The sequence below is a fragment of the Henckelia pumila genome, chromosome 2 (genome assembly GCF_033568475.1).
Source record: "Henckelia pumila isolate YLH828 chromosome 2, ASM3356847v2, whole genome shotgun sequence".
NCBI lineage: Eukaryota > Viridiplantae > Streptophyta > Magnoliopsida > Lamiales > Gesneriaceae > Henckelia > Henckelia pumila.
The window spans coordinates 66818636-66837496 of NC_133121.1; the positions used below are offsets into that span (position 1 = coordinate 66818636).

The 18861-nt window shown below is 34.4% G+C and overlaps 1 protein-coding gene across 1 annotated transcript; it reads right to left on the minus strand.

The window, feature by feature from the left end:
- Nucleotides 1-6266: 6266 nt before the first annotated feature.
- On the minus strand, nt 6267-6731 carry LOC140877706 (uncharacterized). Its single transcript, XM_073281261.1, has one exon. The coding sequence runs from the start codon at nt 6729-6731 to the stop codon at nt 6267-6269; it is 465 nt and encodes a 154-aa protein (XP_073137362.1).
- Nucleotides 6732-18861: the final 12130 nt, after the last annotated feature.

Sequence of the window (18861 nt, forward strand, 5' to 3'; positions counted from 1 at the left end):
TGATCACTGTAATTCATTGAGTTGTCGATCGTAGATCTTTCCCCATGCCAAATCCATTTATGATATGTTAAATCTATACCATTACAACACAAATGTGCTCTTATAGTGTCAACATCTTTCAGCTTCAGATTACCACATCTTGAACATGGGCAAGCTATTTCATTCGGATCGGTAGCGTTCCGCATTGCAAACTGCAAGAAAGACTCAACCCCAACCTCATATTCATGTGATAACCTATTTTTTGACATCCACTCTTTGTCCATCATTTTAATAACTAATCTGTCAAAATCTACCTTCAAAAAATTGTACATTATACAACAAGATCAAAACACAAGCCTCAAGTTAAAAAATAATTGAAAAATAACCATAAATAATTTATTTAGCAGCTTTATCGTAGTGAACTCGACATAAACCAGCCGAACATAAATGCAAGTTTGGGACATATTTTTTGATACAAAGCAGTGGAAAATACTATTTCTGGAGATTAAAAAAATGATGCAATTTGCATATTTCTTAGCTTCGATAAAAAAATGCAAATCATAGCTCTTCATACCAATTTTTTGTGCTTCATTTATAATACAATTTCTTGACATTAAAAAATGATGCAAAGAACTCTAAAAGCATGGTCAGGTTAAAGAAGGTATAAATGATAAAAATCACCCAAAAAAATGAATTTTACAAGTAAGCAACAAATTTGATGGTCATAATTCAAAAATCAGAAACAATAAATTAAGAAAATTATTGTTTTTTTAATGTCCAGAAATGGTATCTTTCAAACTTTTTTCCCTAGCAAACTCTTTTTTCTTTTTCCTATTTTTTAATGTCAAGAAATGGAATTTTAAATGGTAACTTCACAAACTCTTGAAGTTAGACTTTGCAAGAGCTTTTAATCTTAAAATTTAAAAAAAAAACTAAAAAAAATAGAAGGTTCAGAATGACTTCTGAACATAAATTGGAAAATTTCAAATAATCTATAAGTTTCCAAAATTTCATTCTTTATACATTGACCAGAAGTAAATGTAGGAAATCATTGCTTACCCTTTATCCCTAAACAGTGTACAAATCAATAGCCAAATACAGCGTCGAAATTAGCAGTGTTTTTTTTTTTTAACAAATTTTACTACAAAGAATAAAGAAGCAGAAAAGCTATCAAAGAACAAGAAAGTACTCAAACCCCACCACAAGTCTGAAAAAACAACGCAACAAGAAACGAAAGGCCAAATGCATAAAGTGAGCTGTTTTGATTCACTTGATGAAGAAGAATAAAGAAAAAGAACAGTGGGATTTCATTTCAGCCAAGAATTCAAAAATCCAGGAAAACTGAAGGATTCATAGCCTCAGACCCCATCAAGAATCATCATCTCTGAAATACTATATAAAGGACTTCCTTTTAACACAAAATTGAGTGATTAACCAAGGGTTTTCATTTCAGGCACTTAAAACAAAAAGGGTTTGGTGACTTTAAAGGACATATATATTATGAACAAGCCATGAAGCAATCTATCAAAAGCAAGATGGGGACTGTTAAATTTCAGAAAAATGGGCCTCTCTGTAACAGAGATGTAGGGGGAAAAATATGGGGATGAATAATCTCAACTTTTTTTTTCAGATTTAATCTACTTTCTTGGTCATCATATATGTAAATATTAGTTGATCTTGGAGCTAGCAGATACATATTAATTTACTTAGAAAGGAAGTACCACTTGACGTATCATCACACAAAAAACTGTATTTCTACCAAAAATGAAGATAAAAAAATGCAGAAAATTACTTGAACAAAGTGGGGTACCAACCTTTTTTAATGTTAGGCAAACTTCTGAAAAATCTCCGGGAGCAATCAGTTTTGTGGATGCAAGTTTGGTCAATTCAATAACAGCCTCTTTTCTCTCAAACCATTTAGCAGCTTTCTGAAAAATAAATAGCAAACATTACATTTAAATAACAAACATTAAAAACAGAAACAACAAGATATGTCGTTCAATAACCAATGATTTAAGATAGGCTCACTTACGACTCCTTCCCAGAATCCAGAATTATCCAAAGGTGTCAGATTTTCAATTTGGATCAACAAGTTTAGCAGGGCCAGCTCATTTTCCAGATTTGGGTATTATGTACGAGATTTTCAATTTGGATCAACAAGTTTAGCAGGGCCATTACATTTAATTAAACTGATGATATAAACTCATATTCATACAAGAAATTTATTTGACACCCCATGTAGTCCGCATATTTCAAGTTCAAGAAAAATATGATGAAGGTATCTACTTAGAAATGCCACAGGAGAAAACCCAAGCAGAGAATTTTAAAAGTAATGATTTTAAAAGCACATAGTGAACTGATATTACTGGAAGAGAAAGACATTGTTCAACATGAATCCAAAATTATGCAACTGACGAGAAAATTTTTCTATGCCTCAAACATTCGTTCATCAAATGAAATAGAAATTCAAAAAACCAAGAAAACAACAACTAAATGATTAAAGGAGGCTGAAGCCCTAACACATATACTTTTAAATAACTCCTCCTTATGAGACTATATCAAGGATAAAACTGGGCATGCCAAAAAAAAACTGAATCCTTGATCTCGTGGATTTGCTTAGGCTGCAAATCACAAATCGGCACACAAAAGCCCAAAACACAGTAAACATAGACTTAGCATCTACTAAAAGACCACGAAACAAGAGAACGAAGCTAGAGAACAAAGAAACAAAACTTACAAAGTGAGGATCGCGACTGTAGTATAGATCTAAGCTGTAAAATTGAGATTGAAGTCGCGATTTGAGTTGCTAAGGCTTGGGCTAGCTGAAAGGAGGCCAGGCGACTAGATTCCGGCGATCGATCGGCGTCTTGGGCACCGGAGAAGAGCCGGGTTGAAGGGGCGACGGGTTAGGGCTAGGGATTGGGTTTCTTTCTTTCCATCGCTACTGTGCCGCTTCTGCGTGTGGTTATTATTTTTGTTGAGTGTACGTGTAGTGTAGGTTATTATTATAATGTATATATATGTGTAATTTTTTTTTAAAAAAAAATAATAATAACAACGACAACGGTTTTAAATTGCGTTGTCGTAGAACCCAAAACAACGCAGATTAGACAACGGTTTTTTAAAAACCGTTGTCGTAAGTCAAAAAAAACGCTCATAGACAACGGTTTTAAAAACCGTTGTCTTTGACATATATACGACAACGGTTTTTAACAACCCGTTGTCGTTATTAATTTAAAAAAGATCTACGACAACGGTTTTTCTAAAAACCGTTGTCGTATACTAAAAGACAACGGTTTACATATAAAACCGTTGTCGTTTTAGTGTGGTTAATTACTAAATTTGTTGTAGTGTTGGTTCAACGTTCAGGGGCTCTTGTTCAATTCTCCTGATGGGAGGATCATCACTATCACTTTCATCATTTAGAACAGCTGTTTCCAGCCTATCTGTAAAATCTTTTATATTTATCTGAGATTGATCTGCACACATAGTATTCATCAAAAATAACATGAATGGTCTCCTATACTATTAGTGACTTATTATTAAATACCCTATAAGCTCGAATGACTGAGGAATAACCAATGAATATGTCTTCATCTACCTATTCATCGAAAGATATCAAGTGATGTTTGACATTGTCATGGATAAAGCATTTGCACCCAAAGATTTTGAAATATGATAAATCGGGTTTTGTGCCATTCCAAATCTCATAAGGTGTCTTGTTATGACTTTTTCTAATCATATATCTGTTTTGAGTAGAACAAGATGTATTAATTGCCTCAGCCCAAAGTCTTTGAGAGATATTAGAATCAACAATCATAGTTCTAGCTGCTTCCTTGAGAGTGCGATTCCTTCGTTCAGCAATACCATTTTGCTTCCTGGTAATCTAGATAGGATCCAATGGTTTTTTTTAAGAACTCAGTGCATCTATCACTCCTGATCCGATCTATCCTAGTATGTTTCTCATTTTGCAAACGTTTTAAAATTTTAATTAAGTGAGTGGCTGCCTGGTCTTTGGAATACAAAAATACTACCCAAGTAAATCGAGAGTAATTGTCTACAATTACCAGAGTATATCTCATTCCCTCTAAGCTTCTGACTGGTATAAGACCGAATAGGTCCATGTGCAATAAGTCCAAGCATTTGGCGGATGACATACACCCTTTGGTTTTAAAAATAGCTCTCACTTGTTTACCTAGTTGGCAAGCTGAACATACTTTGTTCTTTTTAAAATTTCTTTTGGGCAAGCCAAGAACCAGTTCATGTTTACTCAGATTCTTAATGGACTTACATTTTAAGTGGTTCAAACGTTTATGAAATAATCAATGCTTATCACTCTAAGAAACAAAACATGTAGGGGAAGGTGGTTGTTCACATTGCCAATTTATCCTATATGTGTTTTGTTCTCTTATTCCGGTTAACATGATTTCACCCTTACTAGATTTGATTGTGCATAAAACTCAACCATATGATCATTGTCACATAATTGTCTAATACTAATCAAGTTATAACATAGATTATCAACCAGTAATACATCATGATAACAATATTGCCATGGGTAATCTTACCCTTACCCACGGTCTTACCTTAGAGTTGTCACCAAAGATTATTTTTGGTCCTTTGTAGTATACGATTTCAGACAGTAAATCTTTGTTTCTGGTCATGTTCCTGGAGCATCCACTATCGAGATACCATGTAGTCTTTTATACCACTTTATTTTTCTCGGCTGATTTTATTACCTGCAAAATAAATATATGACTATGGTACCCTTATCTTATTTGGGTTCGAACTGTATTAGGCCTTTTGAGAACCACACTTGAATTACCCTAATGGGCTTACCCGTGTGTGAATCCAAAAAGTGAATCGTTCGAGGAATCTTATGGTGTGCTTATGAGTGATCTAGATACTACCGTGTGCTGTTTGAACTTTTGATTTTTGTTTTTCAGTCTGTATTAATTTTGAACAGGTCTGCAGTTGAAGTACTGGTATTATGTCACCCAATGATTCTTGTACTTAGATTGACTTTGTTCAAACCTCGCCTGACTAAAGTTAGATTGCTTTCCCTCTATTTGTTTATTCTTCTTTGGTTTGAACTGGGTCTCTCTTTTCCGAAGATTTTGTGGTTTCACATAACCTATCCCTCTGTGCTTAGCCTTGTTCTCATGGTGTATTGGATGTTCTACATTGATATCAGTCTCATTGTGTTCATATATCATACTAGATCGGACAAATCTTATGACATTAGGATTGTCCTTACTAAGATACGATTGAGTACTTTCCTCAGTATGAGTACAGTCATTTGAACCATATCCCAGGCCGGTTGTGTCACCTACCTGTTTTTGGTTTTCATGTATCTTACTTAATGAGGTAGAAGATTTATTCCAAGAGTTGATTTTTTTAAGCAAATTTTGATTTTCATTCAAAGTGGCTTGGAATAATCGTATCATGTTATCATTCTCTGTTGCTAATAGGGTTAGCTTTACCTTTAGATTGTCAAGTTCCTTTCGCTGCAAGCAGCTAGATTCTTTTGACTTATCAACAAGACTTTCTTTTTCTGCTTTTACTTCCTCGAATGGTATAGAGAGCTTCTGGTACTCATTATTCATGTCATTAAGTGCTTGTACTAAGTCTTCGCGTGTAAATTCAGACGAGTTAAAATCAAATACCTCAGTGTCGTCATCTCCCAATTGAGAGTTGGCCATTAGGCACTGAACTTGCTCCTCCTCTCTTAATTCAGATGAATTGTCTAAATGAGATGACTCAGATTCAGTTTCTGCTCACTTGTTTTTTTCTTCATCAGCAACTAGTACTCTTTGTTCTCTCTTCTTCTTGAAAGTTATTCTTTCTTCTTTTCCTTTCTTCTTCTCATAGTGCGGTTTCTTTTCATCATTCTTGGGCTTGGTACAATCTACAATGAAGTGGTTTTTCTTGCCACAGTTAAAACACGAGGGACCATCTTATGTATGGTCATGTCTATAGCGAGGTTTATTAAACTTTGTTTGATTTTTACGCATAAACATACCAAATTTCTTAATAAAAAGAGACATCGCCTCATTTCTCAGTTGCTCAGCTGTCTTCTTTGATGGTGCTTCCTCAATTGGTTGTGGTACGTCAGTTGTGGTCAAGGCTTTAGCAGGGTTAAAAGAATATGGCTCCTCTTCAGTTCTGATTCCGAGCTCAAACTCATAGGATTTGAGATCAGCAAATAAATCATGGAGCTCCAGTTTGCTTAAGTCCTTTGATTCTCTCATTGCTATGGTCTTGAAATCCCATTCTCTGGGCAATGATCAAATAACCTTCAAGGCAATTTCACGATTAGAGTATGTCTTACCAAGAGAAATAAGTTCACAGAAAATATTACTAAATCTCTCATCAAACTCAGCTATGGTTTCCCCTGAATTCATCTCGGCATTATCAAACTTCTGAATGGCCACTGTGAGCTTGTTTTCATTGGTCTGATCGTTTCCCTCGCATAATTGAGTAAGCTTTTCACATATTTCTTTTACTGTTGAGCATGTTTTGATCTTACTGAACATGTTCTTGTCAAGCGTCTTATAGAGAATATCCTTGGCCATGTTGTCAAGGTTTGCTTTCTTTTTGTCTTCAGCACTCCACTCTTCTCTGGGTCTTTCAATCATATATGGTTCACCACCTGAAATGGCTACAGTTGTATTAACTTTGAGGATATACATTGGGCCATCTGTAATGACATACCACATATCATCGTCTTGAGCAGATAGATGTGCATGCATACGTATTTTCCAGTCATCATAATCTTCTTTAGAAAACATATGAATTTTATTTAGTGATGTAATGATGCAAGATTGAATATCAATAGCTGAGAAAGAAACCCACTCTAATAGCACTTGTTGGGATCGGGTGTATGTGTAGAGGGGAGGGGGGGTGTAAATACACACTCTTAAAAATTTTCTGCTTTGAAGAGATTAGATTAAGTATCCTAGATAATAAGAGCTACTAAATGGTAGTGCAGAAATGGATCTCACCAAGCTAGGTGATAGTAATGGAAATATGATGCAATGCAGTAATGTAGATGTGCACATAATTGTTTATGGATGTTCGGAGCTCAATCTCCTACGTCACCCCTTCTTTCTCGTGGGAAGGATACACTAGAAGACTTTGGTTATTACAACGTCTTGTAATACACCCACTCCAAGATAGGACTTATCACTACCTAAAATGGAACTCCTAGATTTACACTGATAAGATCTAAAGTTCTTATCAAACATCTTTGGATGATGATGTGTATGACTAATTAAGCTTTTGAAAGCTTAGATTCTCAATTCTTTGGAGTGAGATCAATGTTGTTCAATCAGCATCTTGGATTTTAGTAACCATTGAAACGATCTCTTGAAGATCAGATATGCTTTAGCGAGGGTTAAGAGAGCAATAGGCTGTTGAAAATTTCTTAATGCTCTTGGATTGAAGACTTTGATAATGCTATTGGTTCACTTGAAGACTTTATAACATCTCTTTTTCTTTGATATCTGCACTTCTTCTTTAGTTGTTTTGTCAACGTTGTTCAAAGTGTCTTTTCAGGCAGATATTCCAGCAGATTATTTTTGGGCTAATAGCATTCAAACTCCTTGTGAAATTCCTATATAACGCAAAACCCCCTATAAAAAATTAATTAGCTATTAAGTCCTTTACTTTTCAAAAAATAAGCTAAAAACCCCTTGCACCAAAAGTTGTAGCAACACGCGCTTATAATGCACTTTGTCATGTTTTCTTTACTTTTTATTAACCCAAATGACTAAAATACCCTCAAAATTTTATAATATTTGTTGGTGGATTTTAATATCAAGTATCAACCCAAAGAACATAATATTTCAACAAATGCAATTGGTCATAATTTTCTTTTAATAAAATGGGAAAAGACTACTGGTTGAAATATTATACAAAATAGGGATAAGAAATAAAATTAAATCAAGAAAAGTAAAATCGATTTATTAATATTAAAATACATTGTGAAGTTGATAAAATAAATTAAAATTTGTATACTATTTTTTTTACACAAATGATAACAACAATATATGATCGATTCTGAAAAACTAAAATGAGATATATAGAAAATAAATTAAAGTTATTTTTTTTCTTTGTTAAAAATTTTAATAAAATATAAGGGTTAAAAAATCAAATTATGCCAAGTTAAACAGATTTATCAACATAAAAAAATATAATTGAGGAACATTTCATTTTTTTATAATTTTAAATAAATTAATATGTTATAAATGTATTGTTATTATAGATAATTATCTTTATCTAGGTAGATTTGGAAGATTTGTGATCAAAATAAATATGTCAAGATAATATATGTAAATTTGTATTCTATAATTTCCTCTATAAATAGGGGTGATGGAGTTCAATAAAATTTGCACCTGAGTATTGAATCGTATAATTATCTCTTCTCTCATGAATTCTCTCTACTCGTCTATCTTATTTCTCTCATGATTTATAACATAATATTAGATTTAACATGATTTGATCATTCATGTTCCTCCTTATATTAGGATCAGGGTATTCGAGTGTAATTTGATTTTATATTTTTAAAATCTAAAACAAATTTATCAATTAAGATTAGGTTGGGTTTAGATGGAAATATTTAAAATATATTCAAATGTATTTTTCTTGTTTAGAAAAATTACACCATAAATTTCAAATTCACTATTTTAATGTTTATATAATTTTTCATGTTAATTTAGGATGGATTTCAAGTCCACCCAACAATGAAAAAATTTGAAATTAATTCTACTTTACATAACTAATGTGTAAATAAGTATTGTATGGATTTAAAATTTTATCCATTGTTTCATTGTTAACTATAAATAAAATCGAAATCGATGGATTTCAAATTATTTCATCCAAACGCAACTTTAAAACATTCTCATCGTAATTTTTTATAAAATAACTAAATAAATAAAATGTATGATATATAAAAATTTAGTAATTTAAAATAATGAAAATCTCAATAGCAAAAATCAATCATATTAAAATATATTAAATATGTGAATTGAATTTTTAAATTTTTAATTCAAATTTCAGGTCAATGTTATTTTTTTACCAATTATCATTTACTCAGTATTTTACATTATTATTAATAAATTTCATATTATAATTCTTATTATTCGTTTGAATATTACTATTTTTATTTAGTTTATTATCACTAATAATAATATTTATTATTTTTATTACATATTTTTACAAATTTATGAAATAATAAAAATAACATATTTGATTAGAAATTGGCAGATATATTATTTTAAATAGTGATGTTTTTCTATTTTATAATATTAAAAATTTTAAAATTATTTAAGTAAAATATAACATGTTCAATCACTAGATAAAGACAAATTCGTCAAAAAAATATTATATTTTAGATTTGAGGGTATTTATGTCATTTAAATTAATAAAAAGTCAAAAAAGCATGATCAATTGCATTTGAGGCGCGTGTTTTCAAAACTTCTAACGCGAGGGGTTTTTAGCTTATGTTTTTTAATAGCTAATTATATTTTTATAGGGGGTTTTGTTATATTAAAAGTTCACAAGGGGGCCGAATGCTATTAACCCATTATTTTCCTCTTAAAGTGGAGTAAATTTTGCTGGACTTTTGAATATCTGTACTTGAGTTGCCGTTGTGTCTATTCAACGTTTTTTCACAATAAATGATGTGTACAACTAGAAACTTTTTATCTGACGGCTTCTTAAATGCTTGTCCTTTTTCATTTAATGTTTTCATGTCAAGTGTCCGTTAGTCACTGCATCTTGCTTGTGAGATCAATATATTTCTTGAGACTTTTACTCGGTTGACTTCAGTAATTGCTACTTATAGCTTTGATCGGTTGATGTCTTTTCATAAAGCCAGTTGGTGTTCCTGCGATCGGTTGACATTCATAGATCGGTAGATATCCTCATATCAGTGGATGTGCTCAGATCGGTAGATGTCTTCATATCATTGGATGTGATCAGATCGATAGATGTCTTCATATCAGTTGATGGGTTCCTGTTAGTACATCTAGATGGCGGCATCCTTATAACAATGATGTATTGTTTTCTTATCACCAAAAGTTAGGATTTAACATTCTCTCTTCTTATTTATTTTTCTTTATTTTATATTTATTATAATTTTATTTTATTTTCATGGTTTCTAGGTTTTCGGATCTCGGCGCTGATTTGGGTGTCATAATTGGAACATCATTATTTTTTTTTAACAGTTCAAATATTTCTATTGAATTTTAATTAAACATTAACACATTAAACGAATGTCTTAATGTGTGCTTTTGAATTTGATTTTTTCCTCAATCAATTGTCGCCATCCAAATTGCGTTGTTAGATTTTGTTAGTTTTTTTAGTTAAACTAGAAATTCGTTCAGTAATTATAATCACTCACTTTAATTGATTTTATAGATTAAATTTAGTAGTAAATATTCTAGTAATTAACTATTGATCTCTGTGAGAATCTCAGACTCAAAACTCGGATTATTATAATCTATCCTGATGCGTTTGCTAGTCTCAACCGATTTAGACGGTCACTATTCAAAGTCAAAGTCAAAAAACCCTAATTTTCTAAATTAAGTTCGAAATTCATACCTATAATCCTTGATTCCTAGGATGTTGTCAAAGGGACGAATAGCGGAGTGGAGATTGGATAATAACTTATCTGTTTGGTCGTTTGGGTGACAAAATAAAATGAATTTCCATGGCCATAAGGCCCATAATTAATGGCTGTTTCCGTGAGTTTGTGCTTTCTTTTTTTAAAATTTTTTTTTATCATAATTGCAAGAAATATAAACGGGTACCGACCTAAATGCATTCAAGTATTTCATATTTGAATAAATGGAAATGGAGGGAGTGGTTAATTTTAAATTAATAACCTCCAACTTTCATGATACACTAGTAATCCATGGCACACGCATTGCATATGCAACGAAAGAAATTTGACAAATACGTATGTGAATAACCTTTCACACGTTCTGAAAATAGGGCAACATATTACCATTAAACAATTTTTTCACAGATGAAAATATACACTCGATTCAAAAACAAAGATATTAACCAAAACCCATCTCCCCTGCTTGTTCATTCGGATCCTCAGTTAACATGAACTTTCGTCTTTTCTGTGAGGCTTACATTTTTTTGTTCAAAAAATTTCAGCACTACGGTGAATGTGGCTGCTGTCGATACGCTGAATATGTTAAAATACATACATTAAATTTTGTTCAATTTATCCAATTTTCATTGCCTAATTTATGTTCAAATTCACATAAAATGCAGTCACTCGTAAGAATACCTTGGTATAAGTTTACCAAATGTAGCTACCCTTTAAGGCATACTTAATGAATATGGAAAATATAAGAAACAGTATAGCATGAGAAATCTTATAAGTTAATGCAAAGATATCGCAAAACAACCATATGCAGGTGACTTTTATCAACTGAAAGAACTTTTCTCACCATCAGATTGTCTTTTTATATTAAGAACAAACATTAAAGTTTCAAATGATCATTGAAAAACATGCGCTACAACTCCAAAAATTTGGTTGGTGACATGTCATTGATCATATTTGCACAATTTTTAGAATTATTTTATCAGTATATTTTGAATGAATCTTGATGCGTTGAATTAGGATTCGAATATAAAATTATAATCAGAAAAGACCAAAAGTATTAAGCTATTATTTTTTGCTCAGTTTTTTTTAGATGGTATGCCATTAGTTTTATTTTTCAATGTTTTTTTTAGCAAAAAACAACCTGAAAAAAAAATGTTTCAATGATTTCTCACCCATTTCAAATGAGTTCATCATTTAAAATTTAAAAAAAAATACATTAATCTAACAAAACCAATCCTCGACCAAAAAACCAACCAACCCATAAATCCAAGAAATATAAATCTGAAATATAGGAAATAATTTGAGAGATCAAAATAATTGCAATGCACCTGGAAAAAATTAATTTAGATTTGAAAAATAGGAAAATAAAATTAATTTACAAACAAAGAGACTCGGGAATCAATTTTGAAACTTTCTTTATAAATTAAATGAACTTTTTAAATTCTAAATAAATCAAATAGCACAGATTGTGGAGAGAATTAAGTTATGTACCAATCTACCTTTAGTTGTGTTTATCCTTGAACCTGATAATGGAAATTCTGGATTAACAAACAAATAGAATGAATTACAGAATTCGATTAATAAAATTGAAGTCGATATTAGAGTATAAAGTTGATACCAAGATATTTATTCACTCTTAAATAAGAGTAATTTTTTTTGCACATCTTGCCGAACAACTTGATTGCACTATTTCAAAGATTCTTCTTTCATGCATCTATAGACACTAATTTGATTGGTAATGAAATATATAATAGAGGAGAGCTATCGTTCAAAACTCAAACTTGGTCAAAAAAATGTTTAATGCTAAAAAGAAAACATTGATCTGAAAACAAACCCGAATAAATGGATCCCTGAAACAGTGTAACCAACTCGGCTCTTCCACCCTTGATTTTATCCGATTTATCAGTAATCGACTCCAAAATTTTCCACTTTAGTATTCTCTCCTTTTCATTATTCCACGCCAACCCATTAACATGTTCTAGACCAACAATTTTGTTGTCTCAAGATTTTAAAAAAAGGTTTAAAAGAAAATGATGGGAAGGGACATGAACAAATTTAACGTTCAGAAAAGGTGGCTAGAAGTCTAGGAGAAAAAGAAGAACAATTATGCGCAGACTATTTGAATTTTGAAGAATACGGTTAATACCTTGAAGCAATTTTTAGATTGTGGAAGTAGTTGTGTGAAGATTACCTAAAAATCCACTCAAGGAAGGTTATACAACAAATAATGAGAAGGTAAAAATGTGAAAAATATTTTGTGTATTTTGATCATACTAAAACAGTTTTGGAAAAATTGCATATATCACCCATGTGAAATCCCGTGTTCGCTGATAACCTTTTGTGAAATTTTTTTGAGCTAATAACTCCCTATGATTTCACATTTACAGCACACCCTTACCATTCAAAATTTTAATATAATAAAAAATAAAAATGACGAAATTGACCCTATCCTATCTTCCCCAAGGAAGTACAGATCTGTTAAATTGATGTGTGCGTTTTGTTCGTCTGGACAGGAGGGTCACAAATCGGGATTTCTTTCGGAGTTGGTCGAAATGTTGGAGAACGCGGCGATCAGATCAATTAGGATTGATACCCGGTGCAGCGGAAGTTTAAAATTTTTGTATGGAACGATTCCATAATAGGTATCAACCTTACGATTAAATTGTGTGTGTAAAAATTAAATAACAATTATAAAATTTTTACCTTTAATCTCGAATCGAGATTTTGGACACCAACAGATTTCTCTGCTCTTGTTGTATATCCCTGGAACTGATGGACGAACTGTTCTTCAATCAGGTCCACGAACGGATATTTAATCCCTCTGATAGATTGCACTAGAAAATCTATCAGAAGTTTCTACAAAGAGAATTAACGAATTTGATCCGTTAAACCAAACTGTAATTCAAAATCACAGGCTGGATTTTTCTCGAGCAGAGGGAGAGGGGGCGGCCACCTTTTAGAAAATTAACTAGGGTTTTCAAAAATTTTGTGACCTGTTGTGTCTAATTTCTGTACTGCAATAACTTATTTATAATGTAGGCCACTAACAGCTTAGGGCCCATTAGTCATAAGTTCAAGCCCGACAAGCAAAGCCCGCATGTTCAGAAATTAATATAAAATTCATCGTGACTCCGATTGATAAACCGATTTCACCAATGTGCACAGAAACCATTTCTGCACCTTTTAAAGTCAAGATAAATTTTTCTGAATCCGAATTCAGTGATTTCCAAAAATGGCCATCCCTATGTCATTTTAGGAAATCTTACTCCTCTACTCTTAAATAAGAAGTCCAACTTCTTCGTTCATTAAATTTAACTCTTTAAATTTAACTATCTCAACGGGGATTAAAAATCCATTACACTGTGTGACCCTCAATGGTTCAGGGATACAGCTAGCCGTGGGCTCACAAATCCTTGTGACTCGGAACAACAATTTCCGACTTGCCCATCGAATCATGGTAAGAGCGTCTAGCAACATCGCCCCATGATTCCCTAGGTATCACTGATAGTGCCTACAAGAACCAATAGATTTTGGTTAGCGTACAGTACGGTCCCTTCATCCATATATCCCGATCGAATCAACAACCATTGGTATATCGAGAGTCGCTCGAGATTCGATAACTATGCAATATATCTTGAAGATCAAATAGTGACATCGCATGTGCTACTAAGAAACCATTTCTTAAATCACATCATGTACTCTGGCCAGAGATTCGTCACACTAATATCTCCTAAGATCGCATAGGATATCCACACTCGCAAGTATGTGGTGAATCCTTGACAACAAAGCATCGACTCCTATATGTGTTGTAACTGTACCCAATCCCGACACCTGATGACCCCAATAGAGTCGGTAAACGAGTCAAAGCACAGTACTAGCATATAGAGTCTCAATGATGTTTCAAGTAGTAAGGACTAATGGTGTACAACCAAAACCGCGGACTTTATCCACTCGATAAGTGATAACCACTTGGAAAGTCCGGATAGAGTAGTTCGATCATTCATCATATGAATATCCATTTGCATGCTTCGAACATCTCTATGTTCCTTACCAATAAAACGTGGTACTCTGCATCGCAAATGCTAGTCTCAAACTCGAGCGATCCTTATCCTTATTATCGGACGGCTCAATCGACTAGGAACAGTTTAGAATATACAGTGACTATAAGATGTGTTTCATGATAGACATCTCCATGTTCTACCACATCTTACATACACTATAGTATATTCAAGGTCTTTATCAAAACAACAATAGTATATCACAATATAACAATATGAAGAAAGATAAAGTCATTGCCATTAATAAAAGTGTAAATTATATTAAACAAAAGATTGTTTATACAAAGAGTCATCAAAGCCCTTAGCCACAAGTTGGCTCACCGGGCACCCACTCTTTCAATCTCCCACTTGCCCTAAAGCCAACTAGTCATACTACGTAGACCCATTGCTTCGCGATGTTTGTCAAATAATGGTCCTGGAAAGGGCTTAGTAAGTGGATCAGCGATATTGTCTGCAGAGACCACTCTTTCGACAGTGATGTCTCCTCTTTCCACAATCTTCCGAATGATGTGGTATTTCCTCAGTACGTGTTTGGATCTTTGATGAGACCTTGGTTCCTTTGCCTGAGCAACGGCACCCGTGTTGTCACAGTACACCGGGACTGGACCAACAACTTCAGGAATGACGCCCAACTCTTGGACGAAATTCCTCATCCAAACGGCCTCTTTAGCAGCAGCTGATGCTGCAATGTATTCTGCTTCAGTGGTGGAATCCGCTGTGGTGTCCTGCTTGGAACTCTTCCAAGAGACAGCACCGCCATTGAGCATGAACACAAATCCAGAGGTTGACTTCGAGTCATCCACGTCACTTTGGAAGCTAGAGTCGGTATAGCCTTCCAATTTTAGTTCTCTTCCTCCATATACCATGAACATATTCTTAGTCCTTCGTAAGTACATGTCCTTCACGGCTTTCCAATGCATTTGACCGGGATTAGCTTGATATCTGCTCGTGACACTCAAAGCAAATGCTACATCCGGTCTGGTAGATATCATCCCATACATGATACTACCTATGGCTGACGCATATGGTACATGTGTCATTTTCTCCATCTTTTCATCTGTCTTGGGACACATAGACTTGGATAGAGAAACTCCATGACACATGGGTAGATGTCCTCTCTTGGACCCATCCATTGAAAACCGTTTCAATATGGTGTCGATGTAGGTTGACTGAGTGAGTCCTATCATTCTCTTAGATCTATCTCTATAGATCTGTATCCCTAGAATATAGGATGCCTCACCCAAATCCTTCATCGAGAATCTACCTGATAACCATATCTTTGTTGACTGCAACATCCCTACATCATTCCCAATGAGTAGGATGTCATCAACATAAAGTACTAAGAATGTAACAGCATCCTTAACTACTTTCTTGTACATGCATGGTTCCTTCGGATTCTTGATGAAACCAAAATCTTTTATTGTTTCATCAAATTTTTGGTTCCAACTTCTTGATGCTTGTTTTAGACCATAAATTGATCTCTGAAGCTTGCATACCTTATGCTCGCTTCCCATGGATGTGAACCCCTCAGGCTGCTTCATATAGATTTCTTCCTTAATGTCTCCATTAAGAAAAGCAGTCTTCACATCCATTTGTCATATCTCATAGTCATACCATGCAACTATGGCAATAAGGATTCTTATGGACTTGAACATTGCAACTGGCGAAAAGGTTTCATCATAGTCAACTCCTTGTCTTTGAGTATAAACTTTTGCCACCAATCGCGCCTTGTAGGTCAATACCTTACCATCAGGCCCAAGCTTTCTCTTGTAGATCCATTTACACCCTATTGGAACAATTCCATCGGGAGGATCTACTAAAGACCAAACTTGGTTTGTATGCATCGAATCTATTTCCGACTGCATAGCTTCAAGCCATAAATTTGAATCCACATCAGAAATTGCTTCCTTGAAGTTTCTTGGATCACATCCAACATCGGGTTCATCTTGATCCCCTTCAAGAAGAAGACCATATCGAATAGGAGGTCTAGAAGTCCTCTCGGATCTTCTAGGTATAGGCGTGTCCAGCAATGGTTCCTGAGGTGTAGGATCGTTATTTTGTATTTCGGGTTCTTCTCGAATTTCTTCGAGTTCCATCATCTCGCCTTTCTTATCCAATAAGAACTCCTTCTCCAAAAAGGTGGCATTCCTTGAAACAAACACCTTTGTTTCAGCAGGATAATAGAAATAATATCCGATTGAATTCTTCGGATACCCTACAAAATAACATAAGCTGGATCGACTATCCAACTTATCTCCCACTGTCCGCTTCACGTAAGCAGGACATCCCCAAATCCTCAAGTACGAATACTTAGGAGCTTTGCCATTCCATAACTCGTATGGTGTTTTGTCCACTGCTTTAGTGTTGATGTTGTTCAACAACAATACCGCCGTTTCAAGCGCATAGCCCCAAAACGAAGGTGGAAGCTCAGTGAATCTCATCATGGACCGAACCATGTCCAACAAAGTTCGATTACGACGCTCCGATACACCATTAAGCTGTGGTGTCATAGGAGGAGTCCACTGAGAGAGAATCTCATTCTCTTTTAGATAGTCCAAAAACTCGGTACTTAAGTATTCTCCACCTCGATCCGATCGAAGTGCTTTAATACTTTTACCTAGCTTGTTTTCTACTTCAGCCTTGAATTCTTTGAACTTTTCAAATGCTTCAGACTTATATTTCATTAAATATAAATACCCATACCTTGAATAATCATCAGTAAAGGTAATGAAGTAGGTGTGGTCATATTGAGTCCCAACTCTAAATGGACCACAAACATCTGTATGGATCAAATCCAACAGATTTTGACTACGCTCAGGTTTCCCCTTAAAAGGAGATTTAGTCATTTTTCTTTTTAGGCAGGATTCACAAGTAGGTAGAGAGTTAATATCAGACATATCAAACATGCCCTCTTCCACTAGCTTATTCATCCTCCTTGAGGAAATATGACCTAGCCTAGCGTGCCAAAGGTTTGCCGGGTTTTGGCTATCGATTTTCCTTTTGTTTGTTGTTGCCGGTTTATCAACATAATTTATTGGAACGTCTTTTAGTTTTAAGTTGTATAGATCGTTTTCAAGTTGTCCATTTCCAATTAAACATTCATTCTTGTAAATATTGCAAATCTCATTCACAAAATTGCAAGAATAACCATCTCTATCAAGCATAGAAACAGAAATAATGTTTTTAATCAAATCCGGAACAAATAAAACATCTCTTAAAAGTAACTTAAAACCGTTCTGCAAAAATAAATAAACATCTCCCACGGCTTTAGCTTCAACTCTGGAACCATTTCCGAGCCTTAGCTGGGTCTCACCCATTCTAAGCCTGCGACTTCTTGTCATCACCTGCAAATCATTGCAAATGTGAGATCCACATCCGGTATCCAATACCCAAGAAGTAGTATTAAGTGAAACATTTATTTCAATATAGAACATACCCTTCGCAGTTCGCAACTGCTCTAGATATTCCTTGCAGTTACGCTTCCAATGACCGGGCTTCTTGCAGTAATGGCAAACATCCTTGGATTTTTCCATGTTTGAAGCCTTTGTCTTGTACTTCTTCTCGGGTTCGATTTTCTTGGGTGGGGCAGAACGTTTCTTACCCTTTGTACTTGACCCCTTCTTAGCAGAAGAAGAGGAGCCCACCAAGAGAGCCGGTTTATCCTTCTTTAATGTGGATTCATATGTCACAAGCATATTGACCATCTCTTCAAGGGAGGCCTCTATCTTGTTCATATTGAAATTTACCACAAATCCGTCAAACGAAGAAGGAAGAGACAGAAGTAGTAAGTCCACGTTGAGTTCATGCTCCAACACCAAATCAAGGGTTACCAACTTCTGTATGAGCCAAATCACTCGTACCCCATGATCACGGACCGAAGTCCCTTCACGCATGCGACACGTCATTAGCTCCTTTACAGTAGCGAACCTTTCAGCCCTCGATTGAGCCCCAAAAAGTTCCTTGAGTTGAACGTGAATGTCAGCAGCATTCACGGTGTCCTAAAATCGCCTCTGGAGTTCATCAGACATCGAGGCTTGCATATAGCATTTGGTCTTGATATCATGATCCCACCATGTATCAAGCTTGGCTAACTCCTCCGGACTTACGTCAGCTGGTGCTTCCTTCGGAGGAGATTTTTCTAACACGTAGAGCATCTTCTCCGAAGTCAAGACAATCTTCAACTTACGGAACCATTCCGTA

Excerpts from the sequence above, each read along its gene's own strand:
- LOC140877706 (XM_073281261.1), bottom strand. The coding sequence starts at position 6,731 with ATGCATGCACATCTATCTGCTCAAGACGATGATATGTGGTATGTCATT.